This window comes from Drosophila miranda, chromosome 4 (assembly GCF_003369915.1).
Source record: "Drosophila miranda strain MSH22 chromosome 4, D.miranda_PacBio2.1, whole genome shotgun sequence".
Lineage (NCBI taxonomy): Eukaryota > Metazoa > Arthropoda > Insecta > Diptera > Drosophilidae > Drosophila > Drosophila miranda.
Window position 1 is genome coordinate 7,552,299 of NC_046677.1, and position 16,063 is coordinate 7,568,361.

General features: G+C 42.2%; 3 protein-coding genes and 3 non-coding genes across 9 annotated transcripts in view; 2 read left to right on the forward strand and 4 right to left on the reverse strand.

The window, feature by feature from the left end:
* LOC108162299 (zinc finger protein 700) overlaps positions 1-2,183 on the forward strand; it is a 40,604-nt gene extending 38,421 nt beyond the window's left edge. Inside the window, exon 5 of the mRNA XM_017296965.2 lies at positions 1,590-2,183. Within this exon, the coding sequence (XP_017152454.1) occupies positions 1,590-1,908 (319 nt within the window). The 3' untranslated portion in view covers positions 1,909-2,183. The remainder of the gene's footprint in view (positions 1-1,589) is intronic.
* Positions 1,961-2,031, reverse strand: Trnag-gcc. Its single transcript has one exon. It is a non-coding gene; the product is annotated as a tRNA-Gly (tRNA).
* A 30-nt stretch (positions 2,184-2,213) lies between the features above and the next one.
* On the reverse strand, positions 2,214-2,284 carry Trnag-gcc. The gene has a single exon. It is a non-coding gene; the product is annotated as a tRNA-Gly (tRNA).
* Positions 2,285-2,873: 589 nt separating this feature from the next.
* Positions 2,874-2,944, reverse strand: Trnag-gcc. Its single transcript has one exon. It is a non-coding gene; the product is annotated as a tRNA-Gly (tRNA).
* Positions 2,945-3,196: 252 nt separating this feature from the next.
* Positions 3,197-5,078, reverse strand: LOC108162303 (activator of 90 kDa heat shock protein ATPase homolog 1). 2 transcript variants are annotated; one of them, XM_017296971.2, is made up of 5 exons: positions 4,980-5,078; positions 4,628-4,920; positions 3,893-4,538; positions 3,692-3,827; positions 3,197-3,621 (listed from the first exon to the last, which is right to left on the reverse strand). In XM_017296971.2, the coding sequence occupies exons 2-5, from the start codon at positions 4,773-4,775 to the stop codon at positions 3,478-3,480; spliced, it is 1,074 nt and encodes a 357-aa protein (XP_017152460.1). In that variant the 5' UTR covers positions 4,776-4,920; positions 4,980-5,078; the 3' UTR covers positions 3,197-3,477. The 2 variants fall into 2 exon arrangements, with proteins under 2 accessions (XP_017152460.1, XP_017152459.1); XM_017296970.2 differs by lacking the exon at positions 4,980-5,078 and having other exon boundaries at positions 4,628-4,970.
* A 510-nt stretch (positions 5,079-5,588) lies between these two features.
* LOC108162736 (cytohesin-1) overlaps positions 5,589-16,063 on the forward strand; it is a 38,267-nt gene continuing 27,792 nt past the window's right edge. The window contains exons 1-2 of one of the 3 annotated variants that reach the window (XM_017297612.2): positions 5,589-5,786; positions 6,394-6,467. In XM_017297612.2, the coding sequence (XP_017153101.1) occupies positions 5,708-5,786; positions 6,394-6,467 (153 nt within the window). In that variant the 5' untranslated portion in view covers positions 5,589-5,707. Of the gene's footprint in view, positions 5,787-6,393; positions 6,468-7,671; positions 7,971-11,514; positions 12,099-16,063 lie in introns of those variants that run through there. The other 2 variants (XM_017297613.2, XM_017297611.2) reach the window with 2 other exon arrangements.

The following is a 16,063-nucleotide window of genomic DNA, read 5'->3' on the forward strand; positions in this document are numbered from 1 at the left end:
ATAATGGTTAATACCCTTGATCACCTTAACCTTTGGCTTTGGCTTGACGATTGAATGGGGGCGATTAAACATCAAAATTTCATAGTCGAACGAAAGAAAGGAATGTCATAGAAAGATATTTGCCTCCTGATTGATCTCTTTTTAAAGATTTCCCTGAATTTTGATTACTCTCCCGAATTTATCTGCCGAAAAAGTTAATGAATTCGTTCAAAGAACACCACAAAATGTGGTGCCTCATTAAAAATACGCAAAACTTTTGACCTCAACCCAAAAAACCGGGCTTGCATAAATCTTCTCCAGATCCAGAGAGACAGACAGACAGACTGAGAGAGAGAGAGAGAGGGAGAGAGAACTGTGGCTCTGTGATGCGCTTAACTCCCTTTGGAGATCTTCAATTAGCTATCAAAAGGTTGGCCCTGCTGCTGATCCAGGAATTTCAAAGCGCAGCCAAAAAGGCATCTCTCGGCCTCGTTTCGAGAGGTTTCTTTTAGGCGGCGGCATTCAACACAGAGCGTGAGGTACAGGGAAAACCTCCTACAACTTCTGGGGCTGGCTGCTGCTGCAGCTCCTCCTGGAAGCTCCATTACTTGCCGCTAATTAAGCCTACCGCGAGTCGCGTTCGTCCGTTCGTCTCTCTCCCTACGCTCTGTTTCTGTTCAAGTTTTTCTGTTTATTCGAAGCTTGAGATTTCACACAGATTCCAATACCAAAAAAAAAAACAAAAACAAAAAAAAAACATTGGCAATTAATTGTGAGTCCTCGGTTTGGACAGTAGCTGATAAGTCGAGTGGACACAACACACACACACACACACACACACACACACACACACACACACACACACACACACACACACACACACACACACACACACACACACACACACACAGCACAGAGTAGGAGCAACTGGAGCCTACAGTCCTACAGTTGGTTGGAGGAGCATTGGGGTATAATTGAAGGCGCGTAACTGAAATCGTGTGAGTGAGACTGTGCCTCCTGGGACTCCAAGGTGGGGCATATTGGTTAAAGCATGTGGAAGGGTACCGGAATTAAAGTTTTTGTCGAGACACATTGTACAGAGGGCCTTCTAACACTTCAGGGATTCGTCCTGGTAGCTCTATTATTCTATAAAAATGTATGGCCGTTACTCATCTTTGCTCCGACCAACGTGCGTTTTTTGTAGTTGCAACGTTTTTGTCGAGGCACACACGTGCGAAGAGAGCAAAGAGCAATAGCTCGAGAGCTACCGTAGCTCATCAGTACAGTCGTGTACGATCGACCCATTCCCCCATTTCCCAATATTTGTTTCCCGCTCTTTGCCCGAAAAAACTGATCGCCATCTAAGCCAAGTCCGGATTGGCGGCTGCTGCTTGTGCTGCTGCTGCTTCAGCGGCTCCTGCTGGCCGAAAGGCAATTGCCAATTGCCAACTTACTCGTATTTTGATTTCGAGCGTGCGATTCGAATGCGAAATTAGCAATTAGTTCTGACTGCGGTGGCGGGACAAGCCGCCACTGGAATTTACCGCCTAATCAAGCGTTGAGATTTTAAATATGGCTTTGCTCTTCTTACGTTCTCTTCCTCTTTTTAGGCACCTCAAGTCGGTCCATGGCAAGGAGCAGGACAAGTGGTTCCCCTGCGATCAGTGCGAGTTCAGGGCCCGCAGCAAGGACAAACTCCGACGGCACTCAATCAGTCACTCGGATGAGAGGCGCCACAAGTGTCCCCACTGCATTTTCCAATGCAAAAACATCGACAATCTACGCAAACACGTGATGAAAACGAGCATGCATCCTGGCAAATTCATGTACGAGTGTAAAAAGTGCACGGAACAGAAATCTAAGGAGATTTACAAGACCAACAACTATCAGGAATATAAGAGACATTTGACAACGCACCAAAAGAACTAGGGTGGGGCTTCTGCTCATAGAAATGTAAAAAATTAAATAAAAAATATAGCAATGCATCGGCCGGGAATCGAACCCGGGCCGCCCGCGTGGCAGGCGAGCATTCTACCACTGAACCACCGATGCTTCATATTTTATTGCGTCAGAATGCACGTTCATAAAGTTAAGGTATCATTATTCAAAATGACAAAAATTACCCTATCAAAACTATATAAATCTTGGACTATCTGGTGGGTTCTTATATGTGATAAGATTATCATAGACGTGAAATTATATATGATCTTTGATTGGAAACAAAAAAAGAAGGTTGCATCGGCCGGGAATCGAACCCGGGCCGCCCGCGTGGCAGGCGAGCATTCTACCACTGAACCACCGATGCTTCGGTGTCTTCCGTTTCATAACTTTCGATCTTGAACTTTGAGCTTCATATTTTTCTTAAATATAGACTATAGATACCTTCGAAAGTGGCCTAAAATTAGCATAATCCACTCTTACTGATAATACTTTCAGTAGCTAAGGTATTTCTATTAGTTCCTCTGTATTCAGTAGTTTTAGATGAGAAGTGTATCTTAAGCAAAGGCCTTCTACAAATGAACCATCAATACTTAGGAGTTCTACTTCCAAATTCCCGAGAAAGATAGTAGCTAAGTAATTACCATCATATGTACACATTAAATCACTATCGCCCTTAAATATTATTAGGTTTTCTGTTTTTTGATAGTTCTAGATGTAAAATTGATCTTAAGGGATGCTCTTTAAGTGTCCTCTGCTTTCAAATTCTCGAGGTTGAGATTCTTTTTCCTCTTCAGCAAAAGGTTTAGCTATAGAATGGATCTTAAAGGCAACAGCTCACCAATTTGAAGCTAAACTTCCATTAAATTCAAGTTTATCTTCTATAAAAACCACAAAATTATAGCAGATCCCTTATTGATATTCAAAGAACAAAGAATATCCAAAAAAAGGATTGCTGCATCGGCCGGGAATCGAACCCGGGCCGCCCGCGTGGCAGGCGAGCATTCTACCACTGAACCACCGATGCTTATTGTCATCCTTCAACCCCAAACTTTTCATCTGGATGGGGTTTACGAGTGGTTCCATATACTCTTCGTAGAGTCTTCTTAAATCAATAATAACAAAAAGATTTTTTCATTGGATAATGTATTCTCTTTTAACCAGAATTCTGTTATTTTACAATTAGACCGACATTAGATATATCAGGATTATAATTACAGATTTCGTTATAGAGTAGATTCTATCTAAATGAAATTATCAATTATATTTTTCAGATTTCTTGTTTTATTTAATTTTGAATTTTTTCAATGTATGAAATCAATGTCTCGAAGCGAAGCGTGAAGTTCATGTGAAGTTTGCTTAGTTTTGAAGATAGTGGGTGTGACTTTACTGTATTAGCTGCTGTAAACGAGGCGACGATCGATTTTTGTCGAATTAAAGAATTATTGCAAGAATAACAGAATTTATAGCTACGGAAATGAGTGAATTTCAGGCAGAACAGACAGTAAAGGAGCCCCAATCCAATCTAACATATTCTGCTTCTAAAGTGAACCTTTTCGCTTATAAGGAATCTGCAATGGAGGTGCCAAAGCCAAAGGTCTGCTTGATGCTATGCCAGTAGTATCTTTGCCAATTCGTTTTCATTGCATTGTACTCGGAGGCGGGAATACCGGTCTGCTGGAGCGTCATCATGGTGCTATTGGACTGCGAAAGAAAAGGTGGGATGGAAGATGAATAATACTCTGAAATCACGATATTATCAGTGTCTGCTTACAGTCTCCTCTAGCTCTATGAGTACATTTGAAAAGTGTCCAGATGACCAGTTTTTCAGACGCCAGCTCTGTTGGATCTTCTTCCCTGGGATGAGCTCCTCAAATTTGCCAAAAACATTGCCGCCATAAAGAACAAATCTGCAAGAAAAGGAGGAAACCCTTTAGTTACCATCATCAGGAGATCAACGGATCAGGAAACTCACTCTCCACCGCGCACTGGATCGACTTTGGCGGGCGCCCGTGTAAAGGCAGAGACCATATCGGGTTTGGTGAGGGCATTGTACAGATCATTGGCGTTGCAGTGGAACTCCTCGGTCATCGAGAGCGTGCGCACGTCCAGCTTACACCCCACCTTCGAGGAGTCGCTGGCCTTGGGTGTTGCTACGGCAGCGGCCGCGGCTGCTGCTGCCCTTTGGGCCGCATTCTTGGCATTGTTAGCATCATTTAGGCTGGCATTGTTGATGGAGTTGCCGCCCTCTTCGCCCTTCTTTGGTAGAATCAAGTTCTTGGAGTACTCCTCCTTCAGTTCCTTGATGTAGACGCCCAGCTGCTTCCGAATGCTATCCCGCCCGACATTGTACATGAATTGCTTGAGGGTCTCAGACTCGTCGTTGGACTCATCGATGGTCACCGTTATCTCCACATCCTCCAGGTCGTTCTCCTCCGAGAGATTGGGAATGGTCAGCTTCCCTTTGTGCGAGAGCTTGCTGTTCTTCAGGAGCTGACCGGACCACTTGAGCACCAGCTCCCACTCGTAGAAGAATATCAGCTTGCCCTTGCGATTGTTGACGGTGGCCTCGCCCTGGCACTTGTCCACCGCCTCGACCACGCATTCGATGTCGCTTTGGTCTGCAGAAACGAGACGCACGCAAACGCACGGGTGTTTTAGGTTAGAATTTTTGTTGCAGTGCCCCCCCTGCCCCAGCGTGATGACTTGCCTATTTTGAAGTCCTTGAACAATTGATGCAATCTCTCCTTGGACCAGGGCGTTGCATTCTTTTCCGTCCAGTGCCAGTTGTTCACGTTGGTGGCGTCGGGACGCTCCTCGACAATCCAACGAGGATCTCCTTCTCCCCATTTGGCCATCGTTTATGCTTTGTTTGTCGGCGATTTGCTACTGCTGAATGAAAGGATGCAATGGAATTGGCTCGTCACTGGTCCGGCAGTGGTTTCGGTGGCTTCTTTCGCGTTGTTTGCAAGTCTTCAGCGAGTCGAAATTTCCAGAAATATTCTGTTCAAAAAATTGTAAGTAATTATCGATGTCTGCACATATGTTCGCAGAGTTGCCACCTAATGATTGTTTTTCGGCCAGAAAAAATAGTTAAATCCGGAATTTATTTATTACTTTTAACCTTTCCTTTGAGTAATTTCCAATCATTTGAGCAGGTTTTCTCACAGAATTTTCTATTTCCATATTTTATTTGGCATTTTTCGCCTTGGGAAGCTAGATATCGATAGTTCAATAGTAAAAATGTGTTTTAGGTATGCGATATATCGATACCTTTGATATCGTATTCGTCACATTTCGGTGCACATTTCCCCTTCAGGTGTCGCCTTTGGTAATTACATGAAAATGTTGTTAATATGTAGCAAATGTGTAGTTAGCGTGTAGTTACTATGTAAAGAAATTAATTTAGTGGACATTTTTGTTCACCGGTATTGCTTAAACCTTATCTTATAAACCATTTATCAACCAGTCTTGTAGGAAATTGATGTTATAATCGGATACAATTATGAGTTCAGACCCTCAGGTCTTAGCGAGCTAGTTATATTCCACGGAATATCAAAAACGAGGAATATGTATAATAGAACTTGAGCTCGTCAGTATATTTACGGTATATTTTTAAAGTAAGACGGTATGTTTCGGTATATATCTTTTCGATAAATCCTCGGTCACACAGGAGGTGTTGACTTTTTGTTTATTATCACAATAATCACAATTTAATCAATGAAAATTCTAGGAAACTCGAGTAACTTTAGTCAAATTATATTTTAATAGTGTGGTCACGTGCTTCACAATGATAAGCGCCATGGACAATTTCGACAACAGATCGTATGGTGCCGTTTCAAAGGGGCGCAGTGAATTCTCGATGCCAGGTAAACGAAACGAAACGAAAGCAAAATCCAGTGCCAGAAGCCCCAGTGCGCGCGGATTATCCTAAATCCGGAGTATCCGAGTGAAATTGTGTAAAATAAGTGGGAAAATGCCTTGAAAAATGCATGAAAATGGAATGGGGCGAGTCCCGTACTAAAAATTTAATGAAGCAACAAGCAATCTACGTGTGCGTGTTTCTGTGTGTGTGCATGTGTATGCGAGTGTTCTCATTTACTCTGGCCTTCAATTGAATTAATAATAATCCCCAAATGCTAAATTACAGCTAATAAGTCAATTTACACAATTAGTCGCCCATTGTGCGTGAAGGAAGAGAGCGGAGATAAGCAAAAAACAAAGTTTATTGATTGAACGGACCAGAGTTCTACGTCACAGGCCGCCCATTTGCCATCTCGCTTCTGCGCAGGCAGGCATCAGATGCAGCCAAAATGAATAGTGTATGCGAGAGTGCGTGCGTGTATTTCTGTGTATGCGTGTGTGTGTGTGTGGGTGCGTGCTGCTGGAATGTGTTGTTGTTGCTGCAGCTGCGCTTCGCTTCTGCTGCGTTCCAATTAACCAAAAAAGTGTCCCGTCTCTTTCTTTTGTTTGCAGAACTAACGCCGGAGCAGCAGAAGCTACTGATAGAGCTGCGACGCAAGAAGCAGGAACTTTTATTAGAAATACAGGTGAGTGGCCAAACAGTGGTGCCCAAAGATAATGGCTTGAAAGAAGCTAGATTTTGTAACTAAGAGAATATAATACTACCTACTATGTTGGATATTAACTTATGTATTTGTATGTATGTGTGAAAGACAGCTGAACGACCAGCGCTGTCTTCTCGTTGTATTATTATATTCAGCTCTGGCTTGGAAACGGCTAGATTGCTTACTAACTTCGACAAAGCTAAACTGACCGATCAGAACTGTCAGCACCGACCTATTCTTATTCCTCTTTGCCCCCCCCCCCCCCCCCCCCCCCCCCTCTGCTGATTGCTGGTTCATTTTTGCAAAGCCTTCACCTCTCCATGCAAATGTCAAGCCTCTCATCTTCTCTGGGCACCTGCCTGTCGCTCTCCATATGCTTCTTCTTCTACTTGTTAATCTTCTATCTCTCTATCTCTCTTTGTCTGATCCCGTTCTTCCTCTAAAAGCTAATTAGTTTGTTCACATTTCGCTTTGAATATACACATTTTATTGTTGTAAATTTATTTGATTGTCTTTAATGGCTTTTAGCGGCGCTTCTTCGTTTTATACCCGTCTTGACATTTCCTCATTGGCATTCTTCTGGCCGCACACTGCACAGCAGGCAAAAAACAATGCAGTAAAAATAGTGCCGTTATCGCGTGGAGTGTGCCGGCCCGTCGATGTCGCTGTCGCGAAGCTCATCTTTGAACTTTTTGGGTTGACATTTTATGGTTTTATGGCTATTTTTGCCATTTGCGCTTTTTATGTATTTGCGTTGACGCTCGCCAATAACAACGTGGGAGCCGCCGCACTGCTCTCCGAATTCAAAGCCTGAGAAAAAGTAGCTGCAAATGCAGAGACACCGATCAGCCCAGTGGCGTATTCAAGGGGGGAATAGTTGGGCCACCAATTAATGTGCAGCGAAAGTTGAAAAGAGAACAACAGCAGTCACTACATAAGACGAAACCGCCCAGATCGGATCGGTACCACATCTGCAAAGAATTTCAAGAGTCCTGTCCTTATCTCTGTCGTGCTCAACATCTTTTATAGTGTTATCCCGTATGCAGCCGGCCCTGTCTGTCGTCTACCTGCTCTTAAGTAAACTTCGCTCCTGTGCGTGAAACGCATGCAAAATGCATGGAACGGAATTTGCTCTGCCGCTCTCATAACATAACTCATATCTCGCGAGTCGCGACCCGTTTCTTTCGCTTAGTCATCAATGACGTTTTCGCGGGAGTAGGAGGAAAAGCAACGCTCGTCGATCGTCCGTCTGTACATATCGTCTCTCTATCCAACCCACGCTGAGCGTTCAAGTTGGTGCCCAGCGACTGTAAAATTGTTATTATTTTTGTTTGCTAAATAATTGTTATTTCCGCGTGTGAGTGTGTGTCTGTGAAAGAACGTGATTAAAGTCACAAAAATTGTTATTTTTGCCTCTGCTGCTGCTGCTGCTGGGCCATGTACAAGTTTCTATATCGTAGGATTATAAACAAAACCAAAATCAAGGTGAGTGAATAAGTGCGCTACGCTGCCAAGTGACTCAGTAAATGATAAGACCGTTTATATGTGGGCTATCGTAGGTAATAGGGAGTAAAACTGTTGTTTTATGAATGAAATATAGCAAAAATTTGTTGAGTAGGTTATGAAATTGATTGGAATCTTATCAAACTGATAAAGAACATCCGCAAAGCCCCAAGTGCATTCAATGGCTGATAGTGTGGAGTGCCTTTAATTAGGTCTAGAACTGTGCGAGTGTAGCAATGGCTATTTTTAGATGGCTGAAACTGTTTTAAACAAACACCGCTAATCCTCTACAATACTCAGTCCTCTACTATTGCCATGCCCTTTGGCCTGGCTGGCCCTTTGCATATTTTCCAAAACGTTTCGCTGATTCCGCACAAATTTTCGCCACGGTTTATTACGCATAATTTGGGTTTCATTGCCTGGGGTCGGGGTCGGGGCTCTCCACTATAGTAGTATATTATTTCTACCTGGCGGGGCAATTGACACCTCATCTGGGCCTAGGGCAACCTCTATAATTCCCTCTCCCTACCTAAATCTCCTCTCTATGGCTGTGTGTGTGTGTGCGCCCTTTACCGCAATGCATAAATTACTGCGTGCGCTCTTTGCTATTTATTTTGCTCTCCTCGTTTTTGGTGTCGTGGTTTTTGTTTCAATTTTTCGGCAATTAGCTGAGTTCAGCTTTCGGGTTAAGTTGGGTCAAGTTTTTTGGGTTGGCTTTTGTTTGCAGCGGCCATAAATTTAAGACTGGGGCTGACAAGAGTAGGGTAAAGTAGTGCTACCCGCAGGCAGCCCTTGTTTGTGTTGCCGAATACATTTCTGGCGATTTTCTTTTGATATTTCCGGAGAAAATTACTCTCAATTGATCAGGGAGATTTTTTTATTGCAAAACGGGCATGAGACGTCCGGTTTAACACATATACATATATTAGGCAAAAATGAACAATTAATAAATAAATTTTACTACAGCCCATAAATGGTAACTCTACATATATTTTACACAAAGTTTACATACATTCGACACCCAAAAGTATGTTAATTTTTTGTAGCATGTTATTTCCATGTAATTTACTGCGTTTCATCAAAGACTATACAATATAGTCTATAGTCTTTGGTTTCATGTATTTATGATTTACATATGAGGAGCACAAAAAAATCCCAAAGGGGATTCTTCTTTTCCCTTTGGCTTGTGCTTATTTATCAGCTGTAATTCCTTTATTGGAATTACGGATAAATACTATTACAAAAATGGTTTCAAGGCCCCTTGGCATAATTAGATAACATAAATTCCTTAGCCACTATCTATCCTATGTAAGAAATGTTAATATAAAATTCCCAGAAATACTTACAGATATGTCCCATACTTACATTTTCCTATCTCAAGAATTATGTACGTACCTTCCGGCGGCCAGAACAAGCGCCCAAAGCCAATATCAAATATTTGTATTAAATTGAATGATTCATGGCTGACGTACAGACTTCGCGGTTATCATCAAAACTGCTTATGCTACGGAAAGAAAAGACTCTGGGGTACCGACCCTCGAGCGACGATTAGTTGCGCCGCCTGCATAGAGAATACTCTTCTATTTGGGCGTCGTTCATTGCGATTTCATCCATCCTTCTATTTTAGGCCATTCATTCGTTTTGCCGCATCGCTGATAAGGCATCCATCCATCGCGTGGTTCGGGGTTTTCTTTCTGTTCGGTCCGGTCCGCTCTTCTCTTATCTGTCCGACTGTGCTCTTCCTCTTTGGCCCACACGAGTCACGCTCCTCTCCCATGACGATGGGACAGCTGTGCGGGCTTTTTTGCTGTTTGCTAAAATATACAACTTTTGGATAACAAACAAAACGAAATCAAAAAAAAGTTCCGTTGAACTTTCGCCATTTTTGTTTTTATAGCAGTTTCCTCTTTAACGTTCTGCTTCTCCTCCCTCATTCTTCGTGATCATTATTTGCTGCTGGCGACTGTTTAGTCATCTGATCCGTTAATGTCACTCTCTCTCTCTCTCTCGCTCGTTATCTCTCTTGAAATCTCGTCGTCTCTTATTTCAAGGAATCTCTGGTTCTTTTTGTTAAAACACTTTTCTTTCAATTTGCAGGTTTTGCAAATAGAAAAGTTTTGTTTTTCATTAAGTCTTGTTTAATATATTCCCACATCCCTCCGTCCCTCCATCTCTCTATCGCTCAGCTCTACTTAAACTTTAAATTATGATTTATGAGTGCAAAAACAGCAAAACTTTGCACAACAACAGAAACAGTAGGAAACTTATTGAAAGCGCACTTGAAGTGCAAATTTGTTCTTTGATTTATGATGTCTGCTTTGAGGTTAGGAACGGGACAGGACGGAACGGGGAACAGGAGGACGACTGGCAACAATGGCCATTGCACTGGCCATTAGCCTCCACCACTCCACACCATTCTACTGGCTGGCCGCTCTTGTTTATGCCATCACTCTGCTGGGGCTCCGGCTGGCTCCCAACAATGGAAACTAATCGAAGAGACCCAACAAAACCCAAATGGAAATGCAGAGCGGAGACCAGAGACCAGAGACCAGAGGATACGGGTGGTGCCAAGTGGTGAAAGGGACATACAACCAATGCAGTTTATGGCGTCTGCATGCAAATGGCTTCCACTTGGATCACGTGTTTCAATTTCATGTGTACAATACTCGTACATTTATGCAAACAGAAGCAAAGTAAATTGTAATGACTTCCTCCCATGACAGTTTGCCATTTGAGAGACCAGCCTCGAGGCGGTTTTAATTTAACTATGGAAACCATTAGGACATATACATTTGTAATATCTTGTAATTAGATATCACCCCCTACATTGTACCAGTTTAAAGATTGTAGAAATTACTCATACGAGTAAATGCTTTACATTCTTGGGAGAACTAACATTACGGGAGCTATGGGTTTCTCTTGGCCATTTTAACTATCTATGATGACTGTTTTTATAACCTTTTTCCCTGAGGAATATACCTCCTAAACGATTATAACGTGTTAGTTCATTCAATCCCCAAAAGCCGCTTTATAACCCACAAGCAAAACGAAAGAGAACCCCGAAGAGCGGGTTTTTTAAAAACACTTGTTGACAGTCAGCTGTTCTCTTGTCGAGAAAGAGAACCGATGCTCATTCTTGTAACGCAACTGAGTCCAGAGCGAGAGCGTAAACATGCCTAGCAACAAAACATAAACCTCACCTTAACTAGGGGACCTATATGCCATGACTTCATAGTATGTTAGGAATTGTGGTGGATTTTACGTTGCATGCCTGGTATTTTTAGCTCGTTTTGCCTTGCTGTCCATACCTTTTTTTCTCTCAGCAACACGCGTTTGTTGCCGAGCAGCATTTGAAGGCGGGCGTATTTGAATGAAACTGTCAGGAAAACTGTGCCCAAAAGGATAGTAAGGATTGGAAAAAAAAAGGGAACAGGAAAGGCACATAACGCAGTTTTCTGGGACCCCGAGAATAGGTACAGGGATCGAGATATATACCATAAATCGGTCAACAGCAAAAGTCGTGCCAGCTCACACTCTTTCCGAGTCGAGTCGAATCGAGTCGAAAATCGCGCCAAGTATAAAATCGGCCGCTGAACGTGAAGGGTGTACGCGAGGTCGCTCAAAATTTAATTTTACGATTTCGTTCTCGTTCTTCCCGCTTTTCGAGTGCCAAAAAAAAAAACCAAACAAGCACACAAATAAAAGTAAAACGAAAAAAAAGAAGGAATTATAAATATTCTGGGTGCAAAGTTTTGTTATATTTTTAGTGATAGAAAAACCTCGCAGAAAGGAAAATTGATAATATTTATAAATAAATAGGTTTTTCTGTCTGTTCGGTTTTGAGTGTGTGTTTACGCGGACGGGCTGGCCTGGCGAAAAATCAGCGAAAGAGTTGGAAAACGGCCAAAGAATTCCATTGATAAGGTGTCCGGGCTTATCAGTCGCCAGGCGATAGTGCAAAAAGTAATTAAAACCCAAAGCAAAAAAAGAGCGAAAGGAAAACTCGTTATTGAAGCTGTGCTAAGTGGGAACAAAGTGCAATAAATTAATAGGAAAACTCAGCAGCAGAGCAGCATCAGACCCGCCGTTTGAATCATCGGAATATTCCATGTAAATATAATCTATATGTTGATTTGTGCAATTCCTCGCTCTGTATATCTTGTTTGCAGGCAATTTACAAGTACAAAACCCGGAATGAGCGTCATGTCCCCCTTTAGATATTCAAGATAATAAATTATAAATAGATACGGTTCCCTCAAAGGTGTCCCCCGTTCCGATATTCACAATTGTGTAAAATACTAAATGTTGCAATCGTCGTTCCGTGACGTCAGTAGGCATTTACCTTTATCAATTATTGTCAGAGTTTGCTTAAATTATCAATACACAATAATATTGTATTTGTATTTGTTCTGCCGTCGATTTCTCATATTTCTCGTGACGCCGAACCTTAGCCGGTTTCTCTTTCTCTCTCCCTATCTCTTTCTCTCCACTTGTCTCCCCTGCCTCGGTGTGGAATTGGAATTCTTATTTGTTTAAATTCTCATATGACTAATAATAAATATTTATGGGCACACTTTTGTTGCGAATTTTAGTTGCCAATTGGTCAGCGAATATTTTTTATTGTTTTTGAGAAAATAATTAACTAAATACAAGGTGTGTTTTTTGTGTTGTGTGTGGGAGGACGGACACACCTCGAGATTTAGACTCTGCTTTTGATTGATATACCCAAGGCGGTAATTGATCGGTAAATATGGCAGGCATAAATTCCGATTTAAATAACATAATTCTTTTCGAAGGTTCATTGAGATTTATTTGGATATTTCGTTGCGAAATGCTAACCTATTTTCATTGTTCAGATACGGCTCTTAAATCAAATGTCAATCCCAGAGATGTTCCCCTTTTTTCATTCACCTTTTCTCCCTCCCCCTCTCTGTCCAACTAATAATCGTTTAGCTTTAGAGAAACAATCAACTTTTTGTCGTATAAATAAACCCACCCAAACAGTAGATACATTTTATGGCCACAGCATTTTATTTGCCAAAAGTGAAAAAAGGATGAAAAAATACAAAACAAATCACATTCTATGGGAAAAAAAAGAAAACAAAAAAAAAACAAAAGGGTCAGACACAGCCCAATGAGCATGTCCCACCGTCAGAGGAAGACCAGGCCTAACCTTCAGACCGCATGTGGCACAAACCCACAAGCCCAGGAGTCAGTCGCAGCCACTAAACAGTTTGTTTGGGGGCACCCGACACCGACATTTGCCGTAGTAGTCTCCAAAAACTTTGGTCTAAAATAAATTTGAAGCGACTTTACTGCGCTGCGTCGAAATGCGGCGGAGGTGGAGGCGGGGGCCGGGGCGGGAAAGGGTCGTCTCCCAAAAAGGATACGATACGGACCAGGAGTGACGTTGGCACGCCATTGCAGTGGTACTTTTGACAACTGGTGCTCCTGTTTCAGTTCAGTTTCGCTTCCTTTTCCGCTCCATTTTTCGGTGAAAATATCGAGGAAAACCAATTGGTGCTGCGGGTGCTGCTACGGCGGGCAGCATTTTATCAGGCGAACAATAAACACAACAGCCACAATCCACAATTGCTGTACAAAGCAATTGAAAAATGGGTGTGTAGTAACTCACTTAACTTGCCCCCACCCTATCCACCATCCACCATCCAAGCCACTCCGCACCATTCCATTCCATTCAGTTCTGTGCCATTTCATTCCGCTGTGTCGCTCTTCACAGTATTCCACCTGCTGCGCTCTTTGGACGCGACTTTTTATACCCTTTTCTGCAGAAGGTTCTATGATTTTGAGCAGATGCTAGCAATGAACAGAGAGAGACCACAGTTGCTCCCCTGAATTAATAAAAATCCTTTTTTGAGAATGAAACATCAGAACAGTACAGTTCTTAGACTGTTTTATTCCCATATCGTCCCAAAATATCGTATATCTGTATATTGAAATATCTTTCCATCATATCGTACCCAAGATGCACCCAAATATCTATTATATACCATAAATACAGCAAGAGTATCTCCATCTTCGGCTTGAGAACCGCACCTTCTTTCTTTCGTTTTTCTGCATATTTTAAGCGCGTTTCGTCTGCCAATGAAACATGCCAAAAACACACCGAAACTACAAGTCAGAAGGGAGCGGGACGACCCGGGACCTGTGGCAGGAATGGGCCAGAGTGTGTTGCCAACACTTTTTTATGCGAAAGTACGAAAGTACTCGGTACCCTCCTGCCGCTCCTCCTCCTCCTGGCTTGGCGTTGCCCCAAGAATGCAAATGGCGCGCGCTCTGCCATCGCATCCGTAGGACTGTTTCGCACTCGGCGGTGACTATACCTATGCCCCACTGTAGTACCAGACCAGACCAGACCCCACTGTTGGCCCCAAATGTCTCGGCTGAGAATGTGAATGTTTGTGCATTGTGCGGAGTATTTTTGAATTTCCCAACTAGTCGCCGAATAAAAAACGCAAAAGAAAAAATCAATACTTTCTGCTGCCACTTGGGTTGACACTGGAATTATGCGTTTGCTCTTTTTTCCTCTTCTTTTCCCTTCCTCTTTATTTGTGGGATGACAACTCTGGCAATCCGGCTTTTGTGGCTTTGGAGAGTACTCGAAATGTTATTTGATTAAAAGTACAGAGTACGCTGGATGGAGTAGGGTTCCACTCACTGGAGGAGGGTTACTTTAAGATTGTTCTCTCGAAAGAGCTTCACCCGCACTCAGTGAAAGTTCTGTCAAAGATACATTTCTGAGAAAACAATCTTATCTTTGATTATACGAACATGAGAATGCAGTGAATGCTGTAGAAAAACGATAATATCTATGTGACTTGCAAAAATCTATAATAATATAATACAAGTTTGATAGACATATTTATAAATGAAAGAAGTTGTCAACTATCTATTAATGTACATTTTTCTGATATTTTATTGCCATTTTCTTTTAGTAGAATGATAGAATTTTCATAAAAACATCAAAGAAACGTTTTGCGAACATAAGAAATTACAGTTTTCCAATGTTCCATTGCCATATCCAAAGCAAAAACGATAAAAATGGCACCAAAGATTATCTGGAATGTTTGAGAATGAAACAAAAGACTGTTTTCTAGTAGGCTACTGCATTTCCATGCAGCAAATTATGGAAAATATGTTAAGAAATTATAGTAGAAACATTTGAGATTGAAACAAAGTTGAGTTTTCCAGTGACTTAAACCCATTTCCATAGCGAAATTTATAAAAATCCATTAAACCTTTCTGGAAGGGAATTTTCACAGAAACATTTAAGCATAAAACAAAAGTACACTTAAATCCCGTTTCTTTGCCATTGTTTCTAATAGAAGAAAGAAAGAAATTAACGCCTAATGAAGATTAGTCGCTATAAATCCGCAAGAAAAATCAACAATGACTGAAGATTAGCTCGAGGGAAAGTCCAATGGATGGAAAGACTATAGGCAAATGATACAAGATATTGCATTGGGTTTTAGTGCAGAGAGCAGAAAAAGAAGAGGACCAGTGCCAGTCAGTCAGTCAGCAATTGTGGTTAATCAGGGGATAATAACCTCTACGGACAGCAGCAGAAGGGAGGGAGAAGAGCGGAGAGCCACTAAAACAACATCAAAGTGCCACACGGACCTCAACCGCGACGGACGACACCCATAATCAAGTTGAATGAATGAAGCGAGAGAGATAGAGAGAGAGGATGATGAAAAAGAAGCAACATGCAACAGCGGCGGCAGCAGCAGAAGAGTTCAGTAGAGTGCAATGCATGATTGGAATTTTGCAGTATGGATACCCTTTAACGAGGAGGCTACCACTATAACGATGTAACTTCGATCGTAATGAACAGAAAAAGAAAAAGGAATAAAGTTGGAATTTGGGGGGGAATATCTTTCTGTGGTAAGAGCATTCCCTGCTTCGACCTTCCTGGCTACCCACTGCTCCCCCCATCCTGTTGTTGTTGTTGTTGTTGTTTTGTGGCTGCAGTTTTGTGTCAACGATGCAGCAGCAGCCATGCATGCCCCAGCGGATGCATTCGTTTAAGTCATGGATGGCTTTTGTGGCCGGGG

Bases quoted from the DNA above. Each gene is read 5' to 3' on its own strand.
- LOC108162303 (XM_017296971.2), bottom strand. From the start codon at position 4,775: ATGGCCAAATGGGGAGAAGGAGATCCTCGTTGGATTGTCGAGGAGCGT. The intron at 3,828-3,892 runs GTGAGTTTCCTG...CTTTTCTTGCAG, and splicing joins GATCCAGTGCGCGGTGGAGA to ATTTGTTCTTTATGGCGGCA. The intron at 3,622-3,691 runs GTAAGCAGACAC...TTTCTTTCGCAG, and splicing joins TCATAGAGCTAGAGGAGACT to TCCAATAGCACCATGATGAC.